The sequence below is a fragment of the Emys orbicularis genome, chromosome 1 (genome assembly GCF_028017835.1).
Source record: "Emys orbicularis isolate rEmyOrb1 chromosome 1, rEmyOrb1.hap1, whole genome shotgun sequence".
Taxonomy (NCBI): domain Eukaryota; kingdom Metazoa; phylum Chordata; order Testudines; family Emydidae; genus Emys; species Emys orbicularis.
In genome coordinates this window covers 315,273,200-315,292,144 of record NC_088683.1, presented here as the reverse complement: position 1 = coordinate 315,292,144, position 18,945 = coordinate 315,273,200, and the positions used below count along the sequence as shown (strand labels likewise).

General features: G+C 41.5%; 1 protein-coding gene across 1 annotated transcript in view; it reads left to right on the top strand.

Annotated features, from left to right (window-relative positions):
* The window catches only part of FREM2 (FRAS1 related extracellular matrix 2), a 215,779-nt gene that overhangs the window by 142,859 nt on the left and 53,975 nt on the right, over positions 1–18,945 (top strand). Inside the window, exons 7-9 of the mRNA XM_065415604.1 lie at positions 12,932–13,081; positions 15,792–16,001; positions 16,660–16,857. Of these exons, the coding sequence (XP_065271676.1) occupies positions 12,932–13,081; positions 15,792–16,001; positions 16,660–16,857 (558 nt within the window). The remainder of the gene's footprint in view (positions 1–12,931; positions 13,082–15,791; positions 16,002–16,659; positions 16,858–18,945) is intronic.

The following is an 18,945-nucleotide window of genomic DNA, read 5'->3' as shown; positions in this document are numbered from 1 at the left end:
CATCGTTCCTCTGTAATTACCATCTCATTATGCACATTAGGGTAGCTGTTAAGCCACAGCCCATGATGCCAGAATGCTTGGGGGGAGCAGATGCAAGAGTGTTTAAAGTGGTACTAAGTGTGTTCTCCATCATGCCAGCTCAGCTCCACTGCACAGTATGGAAAGGGCGGGGAGGAGGTGAGGCCATTGTCCTGCCCTCTCCCTGATTCCTTTGCTAAGTCAAGTGCCAGCAGTAAGTACTGGAATGGTTGACTGGCTCCTATGAGGAGGTGCAGGAAAACAGGTTTCTTGAATTCCATTCTTCCCTCCTTTCCTCCCACACAGAACACACACACTTGGGGTGGGCCAACCATAATCTGATCCTGTCTCAGGGAATCTCTGAAACGTGTGCTGTGCCAGTTAAACAAACATAGTATGCTATGGTAGCACTGGGCATAGTAGTGAGCACTGTTAGCTGAACACTAAACAGGCAGAAATTGGAGAGAGAAGTGTGACAACATGCTTGTTGGGCTCCATTACAGTTTGGTGAAGATGTCTTCAGTCTAGAAAAGCGCTTGTCTCCATACAGGAAAAAGAACAGACTTAGGCTATGGCTACACTGGCGCTTTACCGCGCTGCAACTTTCTCGCTCGGGTGTGAAAAAACACCCCCCTGAGCGCAGCAAGTTACAGCGCTGTAAAGCACCAGTGTAAACAGTGCCCCAGTGCTGGGAGCCGTGCTCCCAGCTCTGTAAGCTAATCCCCTCGGGGAGGGTGGAGTACCTGCAGCTCTGGGAGAGCTCTCTCCCAGCCCTGGCTCCGCGACCACACTCGCACTTCAAAGCGCTTTGGAGTTTCGAGTGTAGCCATGCCCTTAACTATTTTTTAACAAAATATTGAACAAAATCATGAGTTGGTTCAAGATATATGATAAATGCTGTCACGGGGCGATGTATCTTACTCAGCTAGTGTCAGTAGCAAAAGTCATGTGGAAGACATGATGTTTATATTTCTCCATCATTATTCACTGTCAACTTCCTGTTCTCTAAGCCATTCGTCCCCCCCCCCCCAAAAAAAAATGTTTTCCTGCATCATAAATGGTTCTTCAAAGAAACTAAGCAGGTTCTACTATGTTTAAGAGAGAATTATATTTTTAGAAATTAAATGTGAAATAAATAAGGTGACTATGATAAGATTCTACTGATTGGTCCAAGCTAATATTATTCATGTAGAGAATAGGCTCAGAAAATGAATAATCCTGTTTTAGGTTTTATAGCAGCAAATACTCAATTTTGCTGTAGTTACAGTTGAAATCAAATGGCTTTTATTACAAAAAGACTTCTCACATTTTCTGCAGGTATTTGCTTTTATACGAAGTCAGTCAAAATTCACTCAGCGAAATCAGTCTTAGCCATCAATGCTCTAGGAATTCCTCTCTACCCTGCTCTCACTTTGCATATTCCAAAGAACAACAAACACAGGCAGGTGCATTTACTTAAAAGCCTTTATACAATCACTTGTTTATAAGTAATGGTGTGTCAGTGAAAATGTGTTTGCTTCCCTTGTTTTCCTTCTGAGGTGTGCCTGTAAAGAAGTTTGAAAATGTAAGGGGAAAGAAATACTTTCCCATTTCAGAGAAAAGGGTCCCTGGTAGTACTGTATCCCCAGGTGAGGAAAACCTTGTTCACCGGGGTGACTTTGATAGTCACCATAGTGAATCAGGTGGATGTTACAAGATATAGATCCCAAAACAGAAGCATTCAGAATACATAGTTCTGATTTGTTTTGTTTCTTGCTTTGTTTGTTTCTTTTTGCTTTTGTTCATTGTTGTTACTAACCCCACTTAGGAAGAACAACCTTCAAATTTCCCAGGCCATTTTCACTGAACCTCTTTGCCTTTGCAAATACACTTGCCTCCTTCAAATCCCTGCGAATGGCTAACCTCTGCTGCAAAGCACACAAAAAGTGAACTAATTACTATATGAAACTAAAACTAACCTAAAAAGAGAAAAGCTTTTTAAAATGTACACCTACTGAGTCTCTGCTTGGTCTTATTTATAAAACTCTGTCCAAATCTACCCTGCCCACTCTTGTTTGTACTCAATCTCACTTGGTATTTCTTGTCTAAATCCTAGTTTGTGAGCTATTTGAGGTAGGGGCCTGCCTGACTATGTGTTCTGTGAGGCTCCTAGTATGCCTTTGAGTGTGGTACAAAATACCTACTACTAATACATCTGTCCCATGTATTTGTCTCTCTCTGTTTCAGCAGCTTCTTGAGGATTTTGCTGCTGTTGCTAATTTCTGTGCTGTTTCTGTTAAAGCTGTCAGTCTTTGCTTCCTGTTCATTCTTTTAAAAATGATAAAAAGATTCTGAACTCATTTAATATACTTTAGGAGGTGTAGCCCAAAGGAAAGTAATGCACAGTATCAGATGGTGGCTGGAGGCAATCCCCTTCTGTGCAGGTGTGTCCCCAAATCCCAAGCATGTGTTTATTCATGGAGTGCTGCCTAATATTTTTTATTTAAATTTTAAATGAAATAACTCTCCAGATAAGTGAATGACTTGGGCGGATGGCCTGTGCAGTAATGATGATATAAATGAGATAAATCCTACAATCCTTTACTCAAACCTTAGTCAAGCAAGTGATATGTTCTAGGAATTATTTTGGGGAAGTTTTAGGGCCTGCGTTATACAGGAGGTCAGACATTAGATGATCACAATCGTTCCTTCTGGCTTTGGAATCTCTGAAAACTCCCACTGATTTCAAGGACTGCAGGATTTGTCACAAGGATGACTATTACTACTACTACTTCTTCCCCTTATGCCAGCATCTGGGGTCAGGTCATCATATGCAAGCATCCGTCATCTTTAGCCGTCTTGAGATGGCACTAAGGTCCACCTGCTTACCAAATTTGTCTCAAGGACATTTGCAATAATAATATTTACACCTATAAGTGGGATAATCTGGGATTCTTAAAAAGTTAACAGTGTTTTGCAACAGAACAATAAACGTGAATCCACTTATAAACAGAAAGAATCCTCTAAAATCCATATAAAACTGTAAACAATTGCCTTGGGCAAAATGAACGTCAGCAGTCAAAACTAATGGTGTCACAGCCTTTCTGAACTACTGTGGGGTAAATTATATTCTGAAGATGGGTAAAACTGGTGCAGAGCACCCTTTTGCAGGATTAAGGAAACTCTATTGCCATCAGGGTTGGTCCACCAGGATTTATCTAAACAAGTCTGTTGCACTTTTAATAAAACAAAGCTTACTGTCTGATCTTGCAGCACCTCTGCACCAACCTCAGTACTCTAATTTCCCAGTAATGCAGAGACTGGACGCATGTCATATGTGACATGAATGTCAGAACACTCCAAATTGACATGTTGCCTGTGCAACTTTCTTTATTGTTGATACACTGGGTGCGAATAATTTGTGTAGCACTCAGAATGTGTGCTTTGCTTTTATTGGGTTCAGAGCGGCATGAGCAATTAGGAATACCAAGAATGCATACACTTTAATGTAAAGGATAAGGTAGTAAAACAAAGATCTTCATTTATGTAGTAGTATACATCATAAATCACTTAAAACTAGATTTTATATGACATGTTTATTTATAGTGTTCATTGGGTCCTATTCCCAGTGTTATTGAAATCAATTGAGTTACATTCGCATAAAACTAGAGGGGCAAATCAGCCCAATTAATGTATACAGCTACTTTTGTAGTTCACAAAATTCTGTGTATATTTCTTAAAAGATGGAATTGAAATCTATAAATTAATGCAACTTTTAAGATTAAGTTTGCACTTTTAAGTACTATACTGAATAAACTTTCTTTAAAAAAAAAAAATTGAGGTACAGGAGAGATGTGAGCTATGGGAGACACATGTAAATCCGGACATTATTTGCTTGAGATACTATATGTGCAATTTTAACTGCAGCTAGTAATTTTGATTGCAAGATTAATTTATTTTTTGGTTGTGAAAGTTATGATAACAATGCTGAGATGACTGAGCTGTTAAGATTGCAGCATATACATTTGGAAAGTAATCAGTTTTGACCACATCAAATGAAAAACCGGCATTTTTACAAGGAGTATCCAGTCCAGAATTGTGCTCTGCATATAATCTTGACCCCTGCTTCTGCACCACTCAATAACAAAAAAATGACTTGGCAAACTAAATTCAGTGTACTAACTGCAAGCTCAGTCATGTGTGTAATTTCAAGTAAGCACAAATAGCTGTATAATGGCGCTACCTACTTTCTTTAGTGAGCATAGATTTCTTTTTAAACTTTTTATTTTTTGTCCTTATTAACATACAAGAACTGAGAAACTATAATAATTTGAATTATGTAGACGTTTATCCTTATTAACATTAGCCTAATAAATTCATATTTCCACACAAGTATCATAAAATCTTAGTAAACAATTTCCACCTGCTAATTCCACCCTGGTTAGCCTGCATAGAAACAAGAGGGCCTCAAGCCTGTAGACAGAAACAACATGAATACCAATATAAAAGATCTAGTCAATAATCAACAGCACACATTGTCCAGATGTAAATAGTTACTCCATCTACTGCTTATGCAGCTACCTCATGTTTATACTCGCATATTAGAGCTACCAGAAAATTTTCCCCTTTATTATTCTTCCCCTCTAAATCATGTAGGTCAGTGAAAATAGATATTTTACAAAACAGACCAGAACAATGTATTCTCAGAAACTGGGTGGGCAAACCTCACATCCACACCTCAGTGACCTTGAGGGAAAGTTTACTCAGGAAGTATGCACCATTTGAAGGGGGGGGAGTCAATGTAGTTCTTTTTACTAATATTTCAAATCTCCCGATCATATTCTGTAAGTGTATATGGGATCTGGCATGCAGGCTACCCTGACATCAAAACATTTGACTTAAATGGTAAGCTCTCTGGGGCAGGGACCATCTTTTTGTCCTGTGTTTGTTCAGGTCCTAGCACTGTCCTGGTCCATCACCCTGCATTGCAAGGTGATACCCCAGTACAAATAAATAATAATAAAACCAAACCCCTCTTCATTTCAGTGTAGTTAGACTGAGAAGTTACTGTGAAAAAAATTCCATGTTTGTCTCTCAGTTATTTCTATAACAAGTCTGCTCAGTTTATTGCTGGCTGTGCAGTCTTGCCCTGGGATCCAAGAGTAAAGCTGTCTTCTTTCTGGCTTGTGCATCATGATGCATTGCAAGCCAAGAATCAGGCAAAGCACTGCACACATCTTGCAAAAGTAGCATGTTTCTTTTCATTGCCCATTGTGGTTGGTCATACTTCGTCTCTCTACGGTAGCTGGTAATGTTGGTTTAGAGGCAGAAAGATCCATTAAAATTGATATTTGCATTGATTTCTTTTTATACCTGTTGCCTTTACGAGATATGATCAAGTGTGGATGTGCTTTTGACAGCTTCAAAAGTTTGTCTAATTTTCCTGCTTGACTGCTGGTTGATGTTCTAATTAATATATACCCGGTACTTTCCATTCTGCTGGATGTAAGGACAAAACTTAGATTTAATTTCCTTATCAGAGGCCTTTGGGAATTAAGTTCCCATCCTCTCTCCTCTAATTACTCTAACTGTATGCCAGCGAAATCTGCAATCTTCAATCTGTGTTTGCTACATGAAAGGCTTTCTCTTATTTCTGAAAGAGAAGTCATTAAATTTGCAATGCTCTCTATTCAGACTGATTACTAGATTAAAGATCTGCCATAAGTGAGCCCCCAATCATGGGGCAGCATGTTTTCCAACCATGATGTGTGAAACACAATGCCTCCCTGTTTGTATCTTGGCTTTGCTTCTTCCCCTGGGGAGCTCCTAAAAGGACTTACAGGAAATTAACTACAAAACATTAGTAAGGATTTGGTTCCTAGGATGAGTAACCATGAAGAATGTGTCTGCTATTACAGATATGTGGCTCAAAATGTGTGAAAATCATTCCCGAATATGAGGCTAGCTAACTTACCGCAGTAATGTGGTTCTCTGTGGGCCTGTGGATGCAGTAGCAAATTTAGTGCCTGTTTTTCAGCAGTGCTGTAGCTGTAACCGGGCAGGCACCCAGGTTGACAAAGCTAGTGTTTCCAGTATCTTGTCTGGAAACGCTCCTCTAATCAGAGCTTGAGGACGTGTTGCTAGAAATGCCCGAGTTCTGATTCTACTAACTAGAGCTGGACAAATAACTGATTTTTTGGTTCACTGGCAGTTCTGAAAAATCAGCGGGGGATGGGGGACGGTTTAACCTGAACTGAATCTGAAAACTGCGGGGCGGGGGGGGGGGGGCGGGGGGGGGGGAGAAAGCCCCTCGGTTAATCAGAAAATTTTGGTTTATCCTAGGTGTGTCTCCTTGTTAGGAAGTGGAGTCACACCACAGATGAAAGTGGCTCTCTGTGTTTACTGTGGTTTTGAACAGTTCCTAATGATAATTTCGTTATTGTTAGTGGCACAGTGTCCTCTGCTGTTGTTGTGAAAGACACTAAGGGCTAGATTCACAAAAGGCACCTAAATCCCAGAATCAGGCCCCTGCTCAGCAGCCACGGCACCCGGTGGGCACGTATACTTTGCAGTAGAAGTTCCCTCAACATCTGTGTTTCTGCACATGTGCACTGCAGCCCCACACCAGGCAGTGGAGCCTAAGCCCAAGGTGATTCGCTAACCTAACTCACCTGCAGGGCCCAATCCGGTAAGCATACTCAGAGTGTGCCTGCTGGATCAGGCCCCTGCAGGCGAGCTTATACTACTTATAGCCCAGGGGTTAGGATACTCACCTGGGATGTGGGCGACCTCTGCTTCAAGTCCTCCTTCCTCCTAAGGGGGAGAAGGGATTTGAACAGGGAACAACACCTCTCAGGTGAACTCCTTAGCCACTGGGCTGTGAGATATTATGATGTGGGGCTCCCTCAGTCTCTCCTGTTGAAGCTGTTCCACTGTGCATAGATCATTTAAAAAAAAATCATTGGAGCAGGCGGACTGGGTCGTGTGTCTCACACATCCCAACCACTGCTGTAGCTCTAACCCCCAGGCAACAGAGTCATTCTCATGCTTGTTTGCCTGCTCTCTCGCTCTCTCTCTCGCTCTCTCTCTCTCTCTTGCCCAATGATTCTTTCATATTGACAGTCACTCATGTTCTTATGCTCCAGTATACACAGCACATTGTAGGAGCAGTCATAGATTTTTCCAACATATATACCAGCTGAGGAAAACTTGATTAGGTCATGAAATTTAATGGGTCTGGCTTTCACCTGCCTGCCTGCCATTAGAGGCTTAGTTTTTTCCCCCTTCATGTAACCTCAGACCTCCTTGTACACACATCACATGTTGCCACAATTCTCCTCCAGCTAGGAGGGCATAAATTAATGTGACTTCGAATCACGCACTGAGAATTCCTTAATGACACAATGGATTTTTCCCTATGAATTGGCTTTGTGCTGTTCTTTGCTCTCAGGGAGTTGAAAACTAAATTCAGGGTTTGATGTTAAATGTCCTGTATGGGATAGCACAGCACCATATTTAGAACATGGAGCCATTTATTCTTCTTTAGATGTTCGTTAAATCCTAGTGGTCATGTATTGCCGTAATATTTTGCAGCAGATTTAGTATACTGGAGCCTTGCTATTCTGAAATAATTCCACTAGGCAAATCATGAAAAATTAATGTAATGAGGCTTTTACTATGAAACCCTCTAATGTTAATAATACACTAAAAAGTATTTGCTTAGCACTTTATATATCCTAACTGCTGTGGAAGGTAAGGAGTATTATCCTGAAACCAATGCACAGAGATAAAGTGATTTGCCCAAGGTAACAAAATCACTGGCAGTGCTGACTCTGGACACCAGATTCTCTCCTTAGAGATAGCTGTAGGGCTCCCAGCCCTTAGCAGTACAGTGTATTTAGGTGCAAAGCATTTATGTTTGTTAATTTGTTCTCTGAAAAAAGAGGAAAAATGCAGATAAATATATCACTATTAAATGGGATAACTTGCCCCCTGCTCCATTTTTTGCTGTTCTTTCTTATAATCTGAGGGGTTTAAAATGTTAAAATAAGGACAGTACTCACATGGTTCGGAATGGGAAATAAGCTTGATTTCAGTCTAAATGTTACTTGTGGGAAATCAGATTGAGGGTTTTGTCCCCATACTTTGTGGGACAACCTTTCACAAAACAGTTCACAAAGCTGCATCATGTTCCGATCTGGTCTGGATAACAGATTTCTGCATTGAAACCCTGTTTAAGGTCTCAGTATCTATCTTCACCTTTGTCTGCTTCCACTGAAGTGAGAAATGCAAGGAATGTATTGGCTAGTGCACAAGGTCCAGCAAGGAATAAGGTTAATAAGATAACACGTTAATCTGTACACACACACTCTCCTACACACTGGTACCTAGAGTTGAAAGTGCAGGAAGGGAGTGAGATGTGATGTGCAGATTTATCGCCTGTTCGCCCGAAGTATGTAAACAAATAAACACATTGTAATTTTGCATTAATGTAAACTATACCAGGAACCCCTCGTATAGGTTTTAAAAAATGCTTTATTATGCTTGCTGAAAGAAGAGAGCTGCTCTCCTACTGATGGTTCAGTGTGGTTTCATTCTTTTGTTGCTTGTTACCCTCAGGGTAGGGAATTGTATGCAGGATAGTAAGATGTAGGTTTCAATAATTTCTAATCATACATGTGTCGTTTCTGTATCCCTTGTGCTCCTTCCTGCTCTTTTTTATACACAATACTGCATCTGGTTTTAAATTAGCTTCTAAACTTTTCAAGGCAGGTACTGTCCTCCTACAGTGGGTTTGGACAGACCTAAATCAAGAAGGTATGTAGGGAGTTTACTCCTGAGGGAATTCTGCACCAAAAACAAATGAAAATTCTTTGCACAATATTTTAAAATTACGCAAATTATATTTGTCAATAAATACATGTGGAGGCTGCAGCATGGCAGTGTGGAGCGCACAGAGAAATCACCCTGCAGCCCCTTCTACCCCCGGACAGGGACTTGGCAGTGAGGCTGCACCCAATTCTGACACAGCACAAGGGCCAGGCCAGCTGCAGAAACACACTGGGGCCCTGACCCTCTGTGCTAGATACACCAGGTATGGGCAGGCAGGCTCAGCCCAGCAGGATGCAAGCATAGAGGGGCTCAGTATGGGGGGACCCAGCTGTGGGGTAAGAGGGTTCTGTGTGGGGCAATCTGGGTGCGGGCAGCTAAGTGAGGGATATGGATGCACAGGGGATTGTTGGGGAGTTCTGGGTGCAGAAGCAATGGAACTCTGCAGGGGGGTCCAGGTGAAGTGGTTGGGGCTCAGCCGGAGGGTCCAGGTGCTGGGGGAGTGGGGCTTGGCGGGGTGAGGGTCTGGGTGCAGCTGGTTGGGGCTCATTGGGGTGGGAGGCTGTGTGCGGGCAGGCCCATCAGGGCGGTCCAGGTGCAGGGGGGTGGCGCTCATTGGCGTGAGGGTTTGATGGGCCTGCTTAATAGGGGAGCCCCAGCTACTGCTGCTGTCGAGGGGATGCTGCATGCCGGGCTCCCACTTCCCTGCCCTATTCCCCTAGCCCCTTCTCGTCCCCATCCCATCTCCCTTCCCTACTGTCCCCTGCCCCATTCCCTCTTCACTGTTCCCTATCTCATTCCTTTCCCCTTCCTCTCCCCGCTGACCCTGCCCCATCCCTTCACTCCCACATCCCCCTTCCCCTGCCCTATCCCACCCTCTTCCTTCCCCTCTGTCTCTTCTCTCCACCCCACCCCTCTTTTCCCGTTTCCTCCACCTCACTCTGCCCCTTTGCCCTGCCCCAACACAGGCACTCACTGTTGTACAGAAAACAGGATGGCTCCCAGCACACAAAAGGGGAGCTCAACCAGCACTAGGACCTAGGAGGCGGTGTCTGAGTGGCACCCTCCTTCAGCCAGGCAGCTCTGAGTTTGCAGAAATGGAGGGGGGCAGTGGCACATGACACAGCATGCCCCCCATGCCTCACCTCTGTTTGAGGGAGCAATGCCCATGGGCTTTCCCAGATCCTCCACCTCCAGAGCGGCTTCCCTTTGCTTCCCCATCATTTTCTGTGGGGAAGGAAAGAAATCTGCAGGTGGATATGAATTCTGCATGCTCAGTGGTGCAGAATTCACCCAGGAGTAGGAGTTACTGTAAAAATAAATAAAATGTGTATGTACTCTTTGTAATTTGGATGGGCTGAAACAATATTGCATTTTTAAATGGATTCTCACTTTTGCCTGGAAGATCAGGTAACTGTTTCCTAAGGCCCAATTCAGCAAAACACTTACGATGGTGCTTAACTTTAATCCTGAGAATAACCCCATCCCAATTCAGTAAAGCACATGTTTAAGTCCCATTTGACTTCAGTTGGACTTTATCACATGTTGAACATGGGGTTAAGAGCACTGCTAAATAGAGATGGAATTACTCATAAGAATGTAAAAATGGCCATACTGTGTCAGACCAGAGGTCCATCTAACCCAGTATCCTGTCTTCTAACAGTGGCCAATGCCAGATGCTTCAGAGGGAATGAGTAGAACAGGGCAATTATCCGGTGATCGATCCCCTGTCAATCAGAGGCTTAGGGAGCATGGGGTTGCATCCCTGACCATCTTGGCTAATACCCATTGCTGGGCCTATCCTCCATGACCTTATCTAATTCTTCTTTGAATCCAGTTATACTTTTGGTCTTCACAAATCCTCTGGCAATGAATTCCACAGATTGACGGACACTGTGAGAATTACTTTCTTTTGTTTGTTTTAAACCTGCTGCCTATTAATTTCATCGGGTAACCCTTGGCTCTTAAAAGGGTAAATATTACTTCCTTATTCACTTTCTCCACACCATTCATGATTTTATAGACCTCTATCATATCCCCTCTTAGTCGTCTCTTCTCCAAGATGAACAGTCCCAGTTTTTTTAATCTCTCCTCATATGGAAGCTGTTTCATACCCCTAATCATTTTTACTGCCCTTCTCCATACCTTTTCCTATTCTAATACATCTTTTTTGAGATGGGGAGACCAAAACTGCATGCAGTAGTCCAGGTATGGACATACTGTGGATTTATATGGCATTGTGATATTCACTGGGGGTGGGATAGCTCAGTGGTTTGAGCATTGGCCTGCTAAACCCAGGGTTGTGAGTTCAATCCTTGAGGGTGCCATTTAGGGAACTGGGGTAAAAATCTGTCTGGGGATTGGTCCTGCTTTGAGCAGGGGGTTGGACTAGATGACCTCCTCAGGTCCCTTCCAACCCTAATATTCTATTATTTATCCCTTTCCTAATAGTTCCTACAATTTTGTTAGCTTTTTTTGACTTCCACTGCACATTAAGTGGATGTTTTCAGAGAACTATACACAATGATTCCAAGATCTCTTTCTTGAGTGGTAACAGCTAATTTAGACCCCATTTTTTATATTCATAGTTGGGATTATGTTTTCCAATGTGCACTACTTTGCACTTATCAACATTGAATTTCATCTGCCATTTTGTTGCCCAATCACCCAGTTTTGTAAGATTCCCTTGGTAACTCTTTGCAGTCTGCTTTGGACTTAACTATGTTGAATAATTTAGTATCATCTGCAAACTTGGCCACTTCACTGTTCACCACTTTTTCCAGATCATTTATGAGTATGTTGAAGATCACTGGTCCCAGTACAGATTCTTGGGGACCCCACTATTTACCTCTCTCCATTCTGAAAACTGACCATTTATTCTTACCCTTTGTTTCCTGTCTTTTAGCCAGTTACTGATCCTTGACAGGCCTTGCCTCTTATCCCATGACAGCTTATTTTGCTTAAGAGCCATTGGTTAGGGACCTTATGAAAGCCTTTCTGAAAGTCCAAGTAAACTATATTCACTGGATCAGTCTTATCCACATTTGTTGAACCCCTCAAAGAATTCTGATAGATTAATGAGGCATGATTTCTCTTTAAAAAGCCATGTTAACTCTACCCCAACAAATCATGTTCATCTATGTGTCTGATAATTCTGTTCTTTACTATAGTTTCAACCAGTTTGCCTGGTTTTAAGTTAGGCTTACTGGCCTATAATTGCCCGGATTGCCTCTGGAGACTTTTTTTTTTTTAATTGGCTATTGTCCAGTCATCTGATAAAGAGGCTGATTTAAGTGATAGATTACATACCACGGTTAGTAGTTGTGCAGTTTCATATTAGAGTTCCTTCAGAACTCTTGGGTGAATACCACCTCGTCCTGGTGACTTATTACTGTTTAATTTTTTTGATTTGTTCCAAAACCACCTCTACTGACACCTCAGTCTGGGACAGTCTCTCAGATTTGTCACCTAAAAAGAATGGCTTAGGTGTGGGAATCTCCCTCACGTCCTCTGCAGTGAAGACTGATGCAAAGAATTCATTTAGCTTCTCTGCAATGGCTTTGTCTTCTTTGAGTGCTCCTTTAGTACCTCTATTGTCCAGTGGCCACACGGATTGTTTGGCGGGCTTCCTGCTTCTGATGTACTTAAAAAAATATTTTGATGTTAGTTTTTGTGTCTTTTGTTACTTGTTCTTTAATTTCTTATTTGGCCTGCCTGATTATACTTTTACACTTGACTTGCCAAGATTTATGCTCCCTTCTATTTTCCTCTTTAGGATTTGACTTCTTTTGTTTCTATCTGCCATACATACATTAACATTTGTCTGAGCACCTTATAATCATTAATGTATTCATCCTCACAACCCCCCTTTGAAGTAGAGAAATGCTGTCACCCCCATTTTACAGAGAACTAAGGGACAGAGACTTCTCAAAATCACAGAGGTGGAACAGGGAATTGAACTCTAGACTGCCGAGTCCCTGCCCTTAACCACTGGACCATCCTTCCTCTTGTATATATTTTTAATCTGTTTATATATGCTTAAAAGTAGGTTCTCCGGTAAAAAGCAAACTTTAATGATTTTAAATTACTTTAACCTTTTTACCAGAACCAGCCTTCTACTTTGGAGATGTCGAATACTATGTTGATGAGAGTGCTGGCTTTGTTGAGGTGCGTGTCTGGAGAACTGGAACTGATTTGTCCAAAGCTGCCACTGTTACAGTAAGGTCTCGCAAAACTGAGCCAATAACTGCAGAGGGTGAGTGATCATTTTGCTCTAGTGTCATTTTTCCTTAATATGTCTTAACATGGAGCACTGGTACATCCAGTGTGGATTCAATCCTGAATGCTTCTTGTTTAGCCCCAGAAGTGGCTCAGAGAGCCTCAAGGCTAGGCATGCCACACTTGGTGTTTGCTCTGAACCTTCGGACAGAGGCTTCTCCATAGTGTGAAGAAATGCATGTGTGTGATGTTCAGAATTATGAGGAGACATCTGTGCCCAAACTGAACTGCATGATAGTAAGTAAGAGGAAAAGTGAGCATGATAAGGAACAGAGAAAGGGCATGGACAGGTGTTGAAATGAAAACAAATGAATGGAAATCATGGGCTTTATCCCGGAAGGTGCTGGCTGCCCTCAGCTACCATGAATTTAATTAAACATTTAAGTTGCTCAGCACTTCACATGATCTATTTGAGATGCATACAGCCCATTTTTAGATATCAGTTATTCCTACTGCTAAGCTGAAGTAAGGGCTTATTCAAATGTGTTTAAGAGCTGCCCTTAGAAGGAAATGGAAGCAAGGGCAAATTATGAGCTCCAGCCTTCCAATGGTTCCCACAAACTATTATCTCTCATGGTCAGTTGCTCATTGCCTCCCAATACATGCTAGGCACAGAGTTCTTGCCAGCCCACCAGCCTGCAGTTCTTGCTGCCCTCAGCTCATTATATTTAGTCTTTAGAGTAGCAGCCGTGTTAGTCTGTATCTGTAAAAACGAACAGGAGTACTTGTGGCACCTTAGAGACTAACAAATTTATTAGAGCATAAGCTTTCGTGGGCTACAACCCACTTCTTCGGATGCATATATATATGTTATATGTTTCACTCTATATGCATCCGAAGAAGTGGGTTGTAGCCCACGAAAGCTTATGCTCTAATAAATTTGTTAGTCTCTAAGGTGCCACAAGTACTCCTGTTCGTTTTTATATTTAGTCTGTGTCTACCCTTAGAGCTAGAGGAATGATTCCCAGCTCACACAGACACACTCCTGTGCTAATTTGAGGAGAGTTAGTGGACAAAAAATAGTCGTGCAGGTGCAGCAGCACAGGCAGCTGTGAGTGGCACCACGGGCTAGTTGCCCCAAGTACGTACCCATGGGGTCCAGGTAGGTAGGTAGGTACTCAGCACAACTAGCCCATGCCGCCGCTCACCCACTGCCCATGCTACCCCAGCTCACGAATGTTTTTAGTGTGCCAGCTCCAGGAGAGTTAGTGTGAGTATGTCTATGTGAGCTGGGAGTCATACCCCCAGCTCTACGTGCAGACATACCCTCAGAGCTTTCATCCACATGCCGAAAGGATCAAGCTCTAAATTGGTATCTGGAGCTGGAGACATACTGTACTCAGTGTGTTTCTAAAACATGGCATTTTATGCTAAAGCGTTCTTTTGATGTGGAGAAGTCATGAAGAATCCAAATATTTTCCCTAGATGGTTACATTGAGCATGGACGGACGTTAGTGTTTAGTTACTGATATAATTTTAAAATACTCTTAGTTGTCATAAGCCTTCTTGTTATGATGCCCATGACAGGAAGACATAGAGTCTGGGTTTAGCATTAGTATGCCTTTCCACATTTTTGTGCTTTCTCTTGGAAAATTAGATTATTAAGATGTCTAAAAAGAATGTCCATTTACTTCATTTCTTAACTATTATTTCACGTGATCTGTTGGGTTTACCTCACCCTAAATATTGAATGCATTTTTGTTCCAGAAAAGCATAACAGCATTATAGGACCATGTTTTTGGTCTTCACTCACTGGATAACTGTTAAATAGGTGTGGGGGAGGGGGGTTGTTTTTGTTTCCTTCAGCAATATGTGTAAGGGCTTTTCATCTCTTTATTTAAGAGTTTATTGGAGAAGTAAAACAGATTGGACTGTGATATCACAGCAAATGCACAAAAGTCCACTCTTTCACCTCAGACTTAGGTACCTTTAATACCCTGGAACCCAGACACCATGTCCTGGTATAACTCAACATTCTGTCTCATTCACTTCTCTCTAGTTTTGTTTTGTTTTGTTTTTTATTCCTAGAGTGAACTGGGTTTTCTTATCTTTGACACTGAAGTGTGCCAGGCCCCACCTGACATGGTCTGGATGTAATTTGACTCGTCTTGTCTTTCTCTTGGACTTTCATTAGCCGCTGGCCAGCAGGGTCCAAAATCTGTTTGCCTTCCCTCTTCTCTACACTTAAGTTTCATTCTTGTTATAGATCTCATCTGGATATCAGTAGTGTAAATCCTCTTAATCAGCACTGTCCCCTAGAATTATAGGCATAATATTAAATCCTTATTCCAAGGAATCTCCTTCATTTCTGGGATTTCTCCCAGAACACTCTGGTTGGTCCCAAACTATAGTTTGTATCTCACTTACAAAGGTTTTACATCAATATAGCTCCATTCACTTAAATGGTGTTATTCCTGATTTTCAACAGGGTAAGTGAGGTTAGCATCAGGCCTGCTCCAAATCCCTTCTAGGTAAGAAGCTTTTTGCTTTGAATGACCACAAAATATCTAGAGAGTTTTAAATGATAAAGTAAAAAGTACTTCTTGACAATAAAAGAAAGAGATAATTACATTTTTATGAGTTACTGTCATCAACTTCCTGACTTTAGATCCCTTATTTTCTTTAACTAAATGCTGTGAAAAACAGTTCCATCAATGTATTCCATTTTATGTTGTTTCTTTGTGTAGCTGGGGTAGATTATGTAGGCATCAGTCGTAATTTGGATTTTGCCCCTGGAGTCAACATGCAGACTTTCCGTGTGATCATTCTGGATGACCTTGGACAGCCAGTATTAGAAGGAATTGAGAAGTTTGAGCTTGTGCTGCGAATGCCCATGAATGCTATCCTTGGAGAACCAAGCAAAGCCACCATCTTCATCAATGACTCAGTCTCTGATTGTAAGTATTAATTATTTTCACAGGAAGAAAAATGATGCTTGCAATGCAATAGATAGTATTCTTCCTTCTGAGTCCATATGGAACCAATGTTCAGGCACGGTGTTTGGAAACACTACATTGCTGAAGTTGTGATCTTTTGGATGAGGTGTAAAATCGGGCTCCTGACCCCTTGTGGTCATTATAAAATGTCTGGGCACTTACCGGTCTACATTTACTCTCAGCTGGCTATAATTTTTCACTTATTTTCCTAAAACCATGGGGAATGTAGAAAATGTACATAAGGCCTGAAGATAAATACATTTATACTAGTTTTACATTTGCTAGTTGTAATTTTATAGACATAAATGGTAATATTCCTGATTTATACCAGTTTGAGATCAAAATCAGGGCCATAGCTTGTAGTTCTGTAAAGCAATTGTGGTGAAATCCTGGACCCACTGAAGTCAGTGGACATTTTTCCATTGACATCAGTCGGGCCAGGATTTCACTCTTTGAATTGTGGGAAATGTGCTAAATAAATCAGTTGCTACCTGGTGAGGAGTCTGCCACATCATAATCATATATAACATGGCACATAACACCCTCATGTTAAAAGCAGTGGCTCTAGGAATTGATCATTTTGGATATTTTATTCCTTCTTTTGTATGTGTCTGTCTAGTGCCTAAGATGCAGTTTAAAGAACCTATGTACATTGGCAATGAAAATGATGGACAGATTTCTGCCATGATATATAGGAGCGGGGATATCCGCTACACATCTACAGTGCGCTGTTATAGTCGGCAGGGTTCAGCCCAGGTAATGATGGACTTTGAAGAACGTCCTAACATTGACGATTCCATCATCACTTTCCTTCCTGGTAAGCTACAGTTCTTTGTTAGAATCCTTTATTCTGTCAGAGTTGGTTTTGCTTTAAATCATGTGAGGTTTTTTCTCATAGCAAGGGCCATACAGACTGTTTGGGGGAACAAAACTCTCTCTCCACAGAATAGGTAGAGCATGGGCAGCAGCAGCACAGCATTCCTCACACCATCCTGCCTTAATCCTGAACTAGAGGGGGATCATCTATAGAGACACAAGGGATATCCTTTTGCAAAGACCCAGCCACTCATCCTAACAGATGTATCCCATTGCTGTGCTGCAGGCAGAACTGAATAGCAGGTGATATCACAGAGGAAACCCCCAGAAGCTCTGGCCCCATTAGGCAGACCATCAGCAAATCCAGCTATCTGCCGCTGGAAAGGGTAAACACCTTTTAACTTTGCATAGGGACACAGCTAAGCTAATTATTGCTCTCTGGTATTTCTCCTCCTTCTTCCTGCTTATTTCTTCTTTCTCAGTCTGCCTGGGTGGCTCAAAATGTTGAACCCAAAGAAAAAACATGAGGAAATGGGGTATTACTTCTCCTTTGAGGGAAAAATTGCTTGAGTCCCTCTTGGGGGTTATCAATCCAAACCTCCTTTTACTTGACTGGAGAACAGTTTCTTGTCTCCTCATTTTTATATGCTCACATTTTTAACTTCTGTTTTTTCCAAGCCCTAAGCAACTTTTTTCCGTAAATCATATGATGCAGAGGACCTTCCCTCTTATGAAGGTCCTCTCATGGATAAGTAACTGTTAAAAGATAGGAAACAAAGGGTTGAAATAAATGGTCAGTTTTCAGAATGGAGAGAGGTAAATAGTGGTGTCCCCCAGGGGTCTGTACTGGGACCAGTCCTATTAAACATATTCATAAATGATCTGGAAAAAGGGGTAAACAATGAGGTGGCAAAATTTGCAGATGATACAAAACTACTCAAGATAGTTAAGTCCAAAGCAGACTGTGAAGAGTTACCAAGGGATCTCACAAAACTGGGTGACTGGGCAACAAAATGGCAGATGAAATTCAATATTGATAAATGCAAAATAGTGCACATTGGAAAACATAATCCCAACTATACATATAAAATTATGGGGTCTAAATTAGCTGTTACCATCCAAGAAAGAGATCTTGGAGGCATTGTCGATAGTTCTCTGAAGACATCCACTCAATGTGCAGCAGCAGTCAAAAAAGCGAACAGAATGTTGGGAATCATTAAGAAAGGGATAGGTAGTAAGACAGAAAATATCATATTGCCTCTATATAAATCCACGGTACATCCACATCTTGAATACTGCGTGCAAATGTGATCGCCCCATCTCAAAAATGATTTGCAAACTTGACACCATTAAATTAGGCTTGTATAAAGACTGGGAGTGGATGGGTCATTACACAAAGTAAAACCTATTTCCCATGCTAATTTTTCCCCCTACTGTTACTCACACCTTCTTGTCAACTGTTGGAAATGGGCCATCCTGATTATCACTACAAAAGTTTTTTTTTCCCTCCTGCTGATAATAGCCCACCTTAACTGATTACTCTCTTTATAGTTAGTATGGCAACACCCATTTTTTCATGTCCTCTGTGTATATATATCTTCCTACTGTATTTTCCACTGCATGTATCCGATGAAGTGGGTTTGTTAGTCTCTAAGGTGCCACAAGTACTCCTCGTTCTTTTTGCTGATACAGACTAACACGGCTACCACTCTGAAACCTAGATATTTGCCTAGTTTTACAACAGGCTACAGAATAAGCACTAGTGAAGTCAGGACAAACTAAAATTTCATACAGACAATGACTTGTTTATACTACTCTATATACTATACACTGAAATGTAAGTACAATATTTATATTCCAATTGATTTATTTTATAATTGTATGGTAAAAGTGAGAAAGTCCGAAATTTTTCAGTAATAGTGTGCAGTGACATTTCTGTATTTTTATGTCTGTTTTTGTAAGCAAGTAGTTTTTAAGTGAGGTGCAACTTGGGTTATGCAAGACAGATCAGACTCCTGAAAGGGTACAATAGTCTGGAAAGGTTGAGAGCCACTGTTCTAAATAGGCTTAAATCAGTTAGAACCAAAAG